The 12,022-nt window shown below is 40.4% G+C and overlaps 1 protein-coding gene across 2 annotated transcripts; it reads right to left on the bottom strand.

The window, feature by feature from the left end:
• Positions 1-275: 275 nt before the first annotated feature.
• On the bottom strand, positions 276-11,537 carry pla2g6 (phospholipase A2, group VI (cytosolic, calcium-independent)). 2 transcript variants are annotated; one of them, XM_020643737.3, is made up of 18 exons: positions 11,418-11,537; positions 10,548-10,771; positions 9,445-9,654; positions 8,536-8,716; positions 8,156-8,343; positions 7,493-7,589; positions 7,003-7,185; positions 6,738-6,846; positions 6,003-6,119; positions 5,411-5,501; positions 5,134-5,297; positions 4,898-5,048; positions 4,405-4,541; positions 3,455-3,609; positions 3,249-3,300; positions 2,581-2,696; positions 2,259-2,332; positions 276-1,484 (listed from the first exon to the last, which is right to left on the bottom strand). In XM_020643737.3, the coding sequence occupies exons 2-18, from the start codon at positions 10,760-10,762 to the stop codon at positions 1,340-1,342; spliced, it is 2,385 nt and encodes a 794-aa protein (XP_020499393.2). In that variant the 5' UTR covers positions 10,763-10,771; positions 11,418-11,537; the 3' UTR covers positions 276-1,339. The 2 variants fall into 2 exon arrangements, with proteins under 2 accessions (XP_020499393.2, XP_065811693.1); XM_065955621.1 differs by lacking the exon at positions 6,003-6,119.
• Positions 11,538-12,022: the final 485 nt, after the last annotated feature.

The raw sequence follows: 12,022 nt of genomic DNA, 5'->3' as shown, positions 1-12,022 counted from the left end.
CAATTTCATTTCCTCCAGAACACAACATGTTTTAATAGTGGTTTAACTTAAGTGTTGTGTTCACTTATAAACTCTCCATTAAGGAGTGAAAGCATTGTGAGCTAATCAACTGTACCTTTAGATAAACTTTACTCATTTATGCCTGATTCCAAATTGGCCACAGTGATGAATAAATAAATATGAGGAAGTAGTCAGGCCACGCTTGAATTAAATAACAAGTCAAATAATTAAACTAGAGTGACTGCTGCTGCAACAAACAAAAATACAAGTAATGGTTCAAACTTTAGTCCACATGAATATATTTTATTGTGTTACCACTAGTATACACTTCAATAATAAAAAAAAAAAAAAAAACACATGAAATTATTTGCAACCTCCAGTTTATGTTGTGCAAGTAGCAGTGGACCTTCTGATTCTTTGTCTTTCAAGTAATGTGACATTTCAAGTCAAGATTCAAGCCCAGTTGTGACAGTGCATGTTAAAGAGTGCTAAAACACTTTGACGGACAGAGACAATGATTGGTTAGAACAGTGCAAGAAAGTTATCACTGGGTGTGAAGTAAAACATTGTGTTATAGTCAGTATGAGTAACTCAGAAAGTGAGGCATGAAAATGTGTTCAAGAGAGAGTACGAGACAGGAAAGAGTACAAATTATGGTCCCAGACACATAAGGCAGCATGGTCTGTCATTTATCACCATCATCCAATCTGCTCTAGATGTTGCTGCAGGGTCCCTTAGATCATGTGGCCTAACAGAAAAAGTCAGTTTATAGATTCTTTTATGAAGCGTCTCTGTAGCTACTTGTTGAAAGAAGAACAAGAAAAGTTGAAATGAGAAGGGGAATGGTGACATCTAGCAGTTTCAGTCAGCCTGGGATACTTTTCTTCTAATTTGGTTGAAACCACTTCCTCCAACATGAGTTTTGAAAACTCAACTCTGTGTCCTTCAAGAGTTGATGTTTAAACAGTAAACTGTAAGAAAAATGAAAGTAATGTAGTCAGTAATAAGGTCACATAATGCTTCACAACTTGCCTTTCAATAGGCTATGTTAAAGTCAGTAATTTTATGTCAGTTCTTTTGTTTGCTTGTTTCATGTTTTTGCTACTGTCATGTTGGCTTAAATGTAACCTTAAAGATTCTATAGAGAGAGCACACCCACACATATGTTACAGTCTTGAATCAAACACATAGCTCATGAATCTTCGTGCCTCTTTGTTAAACATTCCTGTCTTTGACTACACGTGGAACTCTCCGATTCACTCATATTTCTCCACCCGCTCTTGCTTCCATAGTCCCATCTACGCAGTCTGTTCTGGTGACGCTTTTCTTTCTTGTCCTTTCATTCGTTCAGCAGCAGCTTTGCCAGAGTTTGGAGGTTTTCCCTCTTCTCGTACAGGTACATCTGGGTTTCCCACAGCATGTCCACCAGGACTGCGTCACTCACCTCATCGAGCATCACCTCCTGAGACAACTGAGGGCTCAATCTGCAACAAAAAAACAACAGTGAAGAATTAAAAAAAATTCTTAGAAAGAAATAAAGCACTATAAAGCTATATATATATATATATATATATATATATGTAGATAAATGATAAAGTGAACAGATAATACTGCAGAATTACCAGGTATGCGGCCTGTTTTTGTTTTATTGTGATACTATAATCTGATTAAAGAGCACGGCTAAGAATATGAGCGATGATGAGAAGTGAGTCAAAGTTAAGATGGAGTGATGAAGATGTTTAGTCTGTAAAGCTGATGATGACTAGTTAAATCAGGGTCAGCACAGAGAGCAGAGAGCTGAAGTGCAGCAGGTTCATACACTGACTTATAATACAATTACGCACAGCAGTACTCTGACCTTTTCTAACCATTAAAAAAAGCTTTGAAAACTACAAGACAGAGACTTGTTGAGTGCTTCCTGATTAGGAATTTACACTATTTCAATGTGGTCAACACTGTGCTTACAAATACATTTGTGGTCTTGCTTCTTACCTTAAGAGTCTTGTTCACATGTTATTTCTGCAGCTAAACAACCAGAGTTATTCAACACAATCTGCTCCCTGTTCACGCTGGGCCATGCCTGTCCACCTTACATTTGTGTCTTTGTGAATGATCATGTGCTATGCTTTTCTGTAGTATGAACGGAGATAACTTTTGAAATGCTTCTAAAATACACATCTGGACAGAGGTTGTATTTGTTTTAAACCGCCGTTTTTAAAATGACAAGGTTTCAGTTAGAACATTCATAGTCAGCTGACCTGTGGTAGATTGTGTCGATCATTTCACACCAGGCACTGGCTCTGTCCACTGCACATCCATCAGAGTCTGTACACTGTTCAGTCAGAGAAAGATAGATTATTCAGAACTAGATTAAATAAAGAAACCTTTTGTATTCTTTTGTCAGACACATTTAGAACACTGAAAGGCTCCACAAAAGCAGCAGAGGCAGCTCTGAGTTAATTCATATATATGAAACAAAGATACAATTTTTAGAATTGGATGATGAGCATTGATTTAATTAGTAAACAAAGTGTTTGCTGATTTGCTGAGCTAAACACTGATTTGCTGAGCTAAACTCACGCAGTCCACAAGCATCTTGCCCAGCTCTTTGGCGCCTACGAAGCTCTTGGCCAGCTCCAGAGGGTTGGAGGGTCTGAAGACATCCACAGAGTTCACCACCACCTGAGGAGGTTTACCTGGAGATACACAGCAGCACAGTTACATGATCTGTGAACAAACAAGGACAACTTAAGCTTTTTTTAAAGATTTATTTTTGGCTGTTTTGTGCTTTTAATGGAGAGACAGTACAGTGGATAGAGTCGGAAATCAGGGAGAGAGAGAGTAGGGAGTGACATGCGGGAAAGGAGCCACAGATTGAATTTGAACCTGGGCCGCCCGCTTGGAGGACAATAGCCTCCATACATGGGACGCGCGCACTAACCACTGTGCCACCAGCGCCCCTGTAATTGGACATATGATTGGACATATACCTTTCTTTGTCAGCCCCCACCCCCCCTCCCCCAAAAGGCTTTTGTCTTTTGCCAGGCCGTCTTTGTAAATAAGAATCTGTTCTTAATACCCTGCTGGGTTAAATAAAAGTAAAATAAAATAAATAAAAAATATTCACAGCATAATAGTATAATATAAGAAGCAGCTTCACCACATGTATGCACTTGTACCGCTTACTCACAAAAAGCTCAAAGTGCATTCTGCAGTGTGTAATGTTCAGACCCCAGAAAGCTGCCTACCTGTACCGAGGGAGACCACTATACCCAACTTCTTGATATCCCTCTCTTTGCCCTGAGAGGGAGGAGACGTAAGAAGAGTTACAAAAAGAGAAAACAGATACATAAATATTTCAAAGACAAATTCCATGATTATTAACTTAATAGAGGACATATGATATTTATCATTCTATCAGTATAACTGATAAATAAGATGCTGCAATCGGTACCTCTGCTTTTAACGCTTTATTGTACTGATGGATTTCTGACATGGCGTCTAGTGTAGGATTGTTAGCCAGCAGTCCCCCATCCAGAAAGCGGCCCATTGGTCGAAAGTAGGTTGGGGCAGCGCCGCTGGAGCGGGCAGCTCGCCACACAAGTTGTTCTGATGTAGAAGACAGGGACAAAGATAGACTGAGGATTTTAGAAAGGTATCAAACAGTTGATCAGACTTTGATTCTGCGTGCAGGCTTGAAGACTACAAGTTGAAGAGAAAGTTTGTTAGAACTCACATAAATTTGACATTCACCCATGTTGAAAGAGGCCAAGGGCTACAATGCTGCTTTGCTGCCAAGAATTTGCATATTTCTGAATGTTACTGTGTTCCAACAAAAGTTAGACATTTTGGAAAATAAAAGATCCCCATGAAGCCAGCATGTGAGCGTGTCGTAAATTGTTAATTTGTAATAGATGTGATTGTTATCATTTCAGCAAGGAAGCATTCAAGTGTCTTTCAAAAAGTGTCAAGTAATACCTTTAAATATGGAAAAAGTGGTCACTTGTGAGGTGATGCCTGAAAACTGTGAGTGACTAAATGTGATTCCTTTTCGTGAATCAGCTCCCTTTGAAATGTATTCATTAACGCAGAGACACACCTTCATCTGTCACCTTCCTACGCTTTCTGGCTGGCTCCTCTGTGTATCCTACTATCAACACATCCTCATCCTCCCATCCTGCAACAACAACACGGCTTGCACTCAAGACAACACAAAAGGACTGGCTTAAGGTTTTGCATTTACACATTGCCTCACTTTTCAGAGTTCGTTTCCTGAAAACAATCCAGAACTTTAAATCCACTTGACAGTACCATCCAGTGGTTGTTTACTGCACTACCCATCCACAACGACATTTAAGCATTGCTGCAGTGGCCCGACAACTACACTTAGAACTGTGCAAGTACCTTGTGGGATGGTGAGGGGCATGAATGTGGCACTGGTGGCATATGGGGGTACTCTGTGGATGGAGGGAGGGTTGTAGTTCCTGAAGATGTGAAGCTCGCCTGGGTGTCTGTCGGCGAGAACGCTGGTCACCATCACTCTGTGCAGAAACAAGTATGAGCAGAAAGAAGAGGTTAAAGAGGTGAAATGTAGGCAACTCCTGTTTTCATAAAAATGGGTGAAAAATTGACATTCTTTTTAAACCCCTTAATCCAGGATTTACATTGGATGACAGACATTTTTATAATTTTCAACTGCTGAATTATTATTCATCAAAGTCATTGGCTGCACACTGAATATTCAGGGAAAGTCTTCCTGAGTATGGGTTCATATTTTCTTGAGGTAGCACAGTGTTGAATTATACGTTTGCTTACAAGCACTTCATCATTTTTAGTGAGTCCTCCCTGTCTTAAGAGTCCAGTTCTCTACATATAACCATTAAGCATAAACACTTACCTGGGGTATTGGACGTCTGCCATTTTGGTATTCTCTCCAAACTCTTTTTTCAGGAAGTCCTCCAGTGGGGCTGACTCATAAGGTCGCGACCCCTTGAACACCTGCTCCTTCATCCTAAAGTAGAGGCAGCGCAGGTACTCCATGGACTTACCTACAAAAAGAAGAAAGTCAGTATTGGTTTAATGTGATGTTACATAGAAATCAAATGGGGGGGAAAAAAGGAAAATCGCACACACCGTGGACTATAGCTAGAGCCAGGATGCCTCCAGTGCTGGTGCCGGCCACCCAGTCGAAGAGCTCTCTGGTCGGCCGCCCAGCCTCTCTCTCCAGAGCGATCAACATCTGGATCAACACTAAGCCTTTTATACCCCCACCATCAAGACACAGCAGTCTGTCAATCCTTCAGAGAGGAGGAGAGGATTTAAAAAAAAAAGAGTGTTTTATTAACTCCAGAGGTGCAACATAAACAAATGTTTAATATTAGTCGAACATAAATAAATAAATAAATCTCACTTCTTTCCTTCCATTTTGGTGCCATCCATTTCAGTGGTGCCTCTGCTCATTGCACTGACTGCAGCCCCCATAAACATGATGTCATCAAACCCTGCCAGCCAATGACAGTTATTGGACCCACACATCATCATATTCATGCTCAAAGTCCGATAACATAGAGGGAAGGACAACTATCAGTTTTCTACAAGCTTAGGAGGAGTTATATACAGAGAACTAATAGAAAGTTTGGTTCAACTTTATAAAACAAAAGTTATCTTTATTAATTACATTTATTTTATTCACACAAGCTCTTAGAAAAAAAAGGCAAAACTTCAAGTTCAAAAATGTAAAAAAAAAAGTGAATCCCAATGTGGCTCCATGATCCATGTCTGATTAACAATGGCATATTAAATTAGCCCAACTCTTACTGCCTCATTAGCACAAAACACGCATTGCTTTAAATGAGATCAGTAAGGAAATGTAAAAAGACAGTAACGTGGATTGATTGAACAACTTCCCAGTTTATATGATAACTGGGTGAAAAAACCCCCCCAATTAAATTAAGGAGAGGACTACAGCTTAGGGAGGGCAGGAGGAGGGATGGTAGTGTTACCTATGGCTGCAGGCTTGGCTGTGTAGGAGATTGGGGGAGGACTGCCAGGGGAAGGTGGGAGGCAGCGCTGGACCCCTACACTACACAGCATGTCCAGCAGTATCTTTCTATTAGGACCTTTCATGTTAACACACACACACACACACACAAACATGCAAGCAGACATGTTAGACATGCACGCACACAAGAAAAAAAAAACAGAAAGAAAGAAAATAGTAATTGAAGATTTAGAGATAGAAGGAGGCAAAGAGTGAGGAAGAGAGAGAAAGAGAAAGAGAGAGAGCAAGAAGATGAGCAAGCTGTTAGCCATCATCATGCATTTTCAGAATCAATACATGGCAGCAAACACCCTTCATCAGCTCGTCTGCTTCAGAGCATAGAGTGGCTGGTATCACATCATCTCAAGCAACAAATATGTTCAGCAAGAATATATACGCAAACATCTTTACATTCTTTCTGTGATTTTGTAAATAACTCATTACAAATCCAACCATTTCCATGCATTAGTTCACTACTCTATAATTAAACACATGTATTTAAATGACAAAACACTGTAAGATTTTTTTCATAAACCCGCCTGTTAGTTCAAGTATATAAGGCTGAACAAACTCATCATACGTCATTGTTTTCCTTCTCTCTTTGGCTCTTTAATTCAAATTCCGTACAACTCCTCTCCTTCCCTACCTCTCAACTTTTCACCTCGCTGTTTGAAGTTCTCTTATCTTTCTCTCTTACCTTTGCTTGTGCGAGCCGCGATGAGTCCTGGTGTTTCTCCCAGGTCGTTGTGAATTTCAACATCAGCCCCGAACACAATCAAGGCTTTGATCAACTCTATGTGGTCCATCTTAAGAAAGGAGAAAAAGCGGTAACATTTTTTGAGCATACAGTGTGTATCTCTACTGCAAAACACCAAAAAAAACACAAGCATTTTGGTGATATGTACAGGATTATAGCTTTCATCTTGGGAATTAGAACCAGGGATTATATTCTGTCCACACACCTTCATAGCTAGGTGCAGAGCTGTGTTTCCATCCTGGCCCTTCAGGTTGGCGTTGGCTCCGTGTGTGAGCAGCACCATGGCCGCCTCAAAGCGTCCCTTCTTGGTCAGAATGTGAAGGGCGCTCTCCCCGGTCTTACTGAGGTAGTTCACTGCACAGCCGTGTTCAAGCAGCAAACGACACATCTGGTAAACAGAGAGGATACATGTATCTGAACATCTGCATCATATTTCCTCCTGAAACATATCTGACACGCAACATGAATGTCTTAGTTTGAGAGCCAAGAGCGACCGGGGCAATCCAATGACGGGAAACTAGCTCTGTCTTGGAGCTGGATTTAAGGTCTCAAACTCGTCTTAAAAGTTATAACGTAAAGTTGTAACACGGACATCATCCCTGGATGTTTATAATAAGCATTCAAACATGTACAGTAAATGAAAAGTCTCATTATCGATTTTTGATCACAAAACACATTGATGTGACCATTTTCACCTCTGCTGTTTTGGTCCAGTGGAGAGGTGTCCCTCCATACATAGAGTCCTCAGCCTGGAGCTGGCCTGGGTCTGCTTTGAGGATCTCCTCCACACAGCTGACAGGCAGACAAAAAAGAAATAATTAATTATTTACTATAAATTAAACGAAGTCACCATTTGATACCTCTTAAAAACTCTGCATAGGCTCGTCAATCAGTCTCAGTGTGGCTACTTCTGCCTTTAGCAAAAAGCCTTTCATTTCTTATTATGCACTAAACTAACTTTGTGGAAATTTAACAACCTAAGTCAGCAGGTCTCCATTTCACACAGTTATTATGAAAAGTCAGAAATATAATTTGACTTGTATTATATTGCTTAGCAAAGTGTATCTGAGGGGAGCTATTTAAACATTCAAGTAGTGTATTGTCACTCTTTAGTTATTTAGCTTAGAGGCTTTTTTTCAACCAAACCCCAGTTCTGAAGGCATATTGCAAAAGAGTATAGCATATAGCATCTGGAGGTCTAAGTCAAATGAAAGCAAGGCACCGGGGGAAGCATCTTTGAGGAATCTGCAGAAAAATGTCAGTTTCACATTCATAATGTCTAAGTAAGAATTGTCCCAGCAACAGCAGAAAAGAGAACTCCATTTTGCTATTCATCTGTCGCCTTTCCCACTACTCACCCCTTCTCACTGTACTTCATTGCACAGTGGATGGGGTAGCCGGCGCTACCAATGACATCACACTTGGCCCCACCCCCTAAGAGAGCTTTGACGGACTCCACACGTCCCAAACGACAGGCAATGTGGAGCGGCGTCTCCCCATGGCTGTTCAGCTCGTTTACACCTGAGCAGAGCCGGGAGCAGAGGACCTAAATGAGGACACGAAGATGGAGTGATGGATGACAGGATGGAGTAAACAAACGGAAATTGCGTTACTGCCAATTTAAAAAGATGTAAATGTTTTCATAACTTTTTTTAATGTTGACAATAAAACTTTTAACGCCCTACTTGGGTGAATATTTGATCAGTTGAAATGTAACTGTGACCTCCCTTCTGCTGACCTGAATGATGGCAGGAGAGTCCTGCTTGGCGGCACAGTGCATTGGCGTGTCTCCATTACGGTCTTTGATGTCGGTGCGAGCCTGGCTTTCCTCCAGCAGCTCCGTCACACACATCGAGTCGCCACGTTCACATGCCAGGTGCAGCGGTGTCTGACCTGAAGCATCCCTGGCATTGATCTGACTGGAGACAAAAAGAGGATGTAGCCAGTTTTAAGGCTGTTTTTGTATTTATTATTTGGCTCCTTCGGGGCATAAATTGTTTTCCATTCACAGCACCACAGCATACAAGTGTAGTTGTAAAGACTTCAGAGTTGATTAAGGTAAATAAATAATCTCCTCCAGTTTATTAAGTGAATTTTATTAGACAGTATTATAAGGCTTAATGGGGTTCAGCTAGGAAAAGACTACAATCTTCTTATTGTAAGCTGATAAAAATAACTCCAAATTCTAAGATCTTAGACTTGGCTGCTTACATGTTTTTTTTTTCCACTTTCATTTTCACTTTATAGGTTCTGTAATGATGTCTCTGTTTCCTTTTCTCCCCACAGTACTTTTGAATTCTTTTTGCAGAACTACATGTGTGACTGTGTTGACTGTCTCAAGTAGCTCCACAGTAGATGCAAACTGATAATCATGCTACTATGAGATAAGTGAAAACCAAACACTACATGACAAATAGAGGGATGTCAATTAATCTGCAGCTAGCAGGATAAAGCCTGCAAATTAGATAAAAGGGTTTTAAAGCCTGGTTATTACGAACTGATCTTTTTTCTGTATGTATTTAGCTCATTCTGAATGCTTTATAATGAATGTCTCTGCAGACGTGGCTTACAAACTACAATCCACTCCTCATTCATCTCGATCGGTGAGCACTAATATATTCTTCTAAAATATGACTGCCTGTTTTACCTCTGGACGTGGTTATGTTTGAGGCACTCTCTCAGGCCTGTATCAACAGCAATGTGGGCGGAGCTCCAGTCTGGATGGTTGCGGATGCAGTCCACGATTGGCTGCGTGTTCTCTGCCTTCAGAGGGAGTGTCTCGTAGAAAGGACGTAGCTTGAGAGCAAATTGTGGAAACCAGTTCATGGCGTCCTCCTCTGATAGCACCTGAAACAGCCTGATGCATATAGTCCTATTATTAATATCATATCATTATAATATTTCACATGAACGATGAAGTGAAATCTAAAACACACTTGTATAGAAAACAGTTAAGATGAATCAGAATAACGTTTTTCTCCACTAAGAAAGATTATTCAAAAGATCAACTGTAGTTAAGGGTACAATGTCAACCTTAAATAGGACGAATCTCTGGATCCAGATTTAACATATCTGGACTCAATTTGACTTCTTCAAAAAAAACAAGTTATTTTAGGGCTTTTTATGCCTTCATGAGACAGACAGGACAGTGGATGGGGTAGGAAATCAGGGGGAGAGCGAGAGAGAGGGAAATGAGAAGCTGCAAAGGAGCCATAGGTCTGATTTGAAGCCGGGCCATCCGCTTTGAGTACAGTAGCCTATGTACACGGGGTGAGCAAACTAACCACTAGGCCAACGGCGCCCCGTATTTGACTTATTTGTTTTTTCCTTCTTTTGTTAGTGATTTTATACATATATTTTAAAGGTATTCGTACAACATTAACCTACATATAGCATGTCCTGTTCTTCTGTGAGATGTGATCCTTAGCTTAACTCAGTTGCTTGATTTGCGGATCTGACTGAATGACGCAACCCTGGTTCATTCAGGATAGAGGGCTTCGATTTTGTTAAGCCTCCTTGTTAGTAAATTGTTAGGATCAATAGTGATCAAAAACTTAATTTAAGAAAAGTAAAAGTCTTAAAGTAATGACCAAATATTCAGGGGATCATGGAATCGAATGATACCAAAATCTACATCTAATAAGCATACATGTCATTTCAGCTGACGTGTGCATTTGTAAGCCTAGGTCAGTGACAAATGACACAGATCCCATGACTATCCTTCCTGTCTTTAATGTCATAGATACTGACCTCAAAGTCATTGCAGGTGTCTCAGGGCACATAAGCAGACAGTCCCATGACTGGCACTGGGTGTTTTTGTACAGGAGAATTCGTCCCTCTTCTTTCAGCAGGACTTTTCCTCCACCACCGTAGTCCGCCAGCGGCACATCCCGGACCCTGTAGGGGTTGGTGAAGAGGGTTGACACAGAGGACACTGTGTCCAACAGCCGGCCCAGGAACTGCATCTTGACCTCCTGAAACAATGAACAGAGAGCTTGAGGAGAGAAACAGAAAATCTGTTGCAGTACTATCTATTATCCCCCCAACCTGATATAGGACACAAGTTTAAGGCAGCACATGAAGAAATTGTAAGCTCTGAACATCTTCCTAGCTGCTCTGTTTTGCAGCCTAAATAATTGCTTTCAACATCAATGAATGATTTATTACACCCCAAAGACAGGATGTAAACCCCACACAATAGCAACAGGTGTAACATTCCTGATATTACACATAATGGGTGTTGACAGTCTCAAATATGGTGAGGTCACGTTACAGCTAATACTATCATCGTTACCTCTAAGGCTATCTCGGGTTAGATTTACGTAAACTCTGTGCTTGCTTTTTTAACTCCAAGACCTTCTTTTTTTTTAATAAGTACGTGTGGTCCTCCTATAAATAATGAACAAGTAGCTCCATTCATACTGCTCACGAGTTCGTTTACACTGAATCAATGACATGATACCAAAGCAGCTAAAAGCCACAAGCACACTTATCAACAAAAACCCATTTATGTTTCCTTTCAAAAACGATTATTTCTACCTATGCGACTGTTAGATACTTCACATGTCAAGCTAATCCCCTTAACTCGTATTAAGCTCGATACCGTCCGTGCACTCTTACCTGCTACTTCTCCTTCTGCGTTATCTGACTTCTGACAGCTACACATCAACAACCGCCACACTTCAACCAAGCTTGCTACAAAGCTTGAGTGACGTAAGCTCTTCCAATCAGAACTCGGGAAAATAATAGCCGCTCGGTAAAATGGGTGGGACATTACAAATGGGCTATGATGATGGGGGATTGTTTTTATCCAACTACCAAGGAAAATACCAATATTAACATTGTATGGAAAATACCTGTGACATAAATAGTTATAATTTAATTCAGTCTTAAGTGGCTTTCAGGCTACCGAATTCATATTGCCTAGACTAGATAACATTATAGCAAAAAAAAGGCAAATAGAGGAGCTTTAGGAAAATATTGATGATTTAAATGAATAAATTATAACGAAGATAAATCTAATTATTTATCTTATCTTTTCTTCGAGCATATTTGGCACTTACAAAAAGTACCACGTCATCTTGGGAAATTTTACTATTAGGCTTTCCTTTTTCACTAGTGATCCTAAATAGCCCACACTTTTGCTTTGTGACTGGCCACTAAAAGCTTTAGTCTAGGCTATTGTATTTCTGGTATACAAACCTAGCTAATATTGAGGTAATATT

This window comes from Labrus bergylta, chromosome 1 (genome assembly GCF_963930695.1).
Source record: "Labrus bergylta chromosome 1, fLabBer1.1, whole genome shotgun sequence".
NCBI classification, from domain to species: domain Eukaryota; kingdom Metazoa; phylum Chordata; class Actinopteri; order Labriformes; family Labridae; genus Labrus; species Labrus bergylta.
Note: the sequence above shows the minus strand (reverse complement) of the source record. Positions and strands in the feature narration are given on the sequence as shown.

Bases quoted from the DNA above. Each gene is read 5' to 3' on its own strand.
- pla2g6 (XM_020643737.3), bottom strand. From the start codon at position 10,762: ATGCAGTTCCTGGGCCGGCTGTTGGACACAGTGTCCTCTGTGTCAACC. The intron at 6,120-6,737 runs GTAAGAGAGAAA...TTAACATGAAAG, and splicing joins CGCGGCTCGCACAAGCAAAG to GTCCTAATAGAAAGATACTG. The intron at 1,485-2,258 runs GTCAGCTGACTA...TTTTTGTTGCAG, and splicing joins ATCGACACAATCTACCACAG to ATTGAGCCCTCAGTTGTCTC.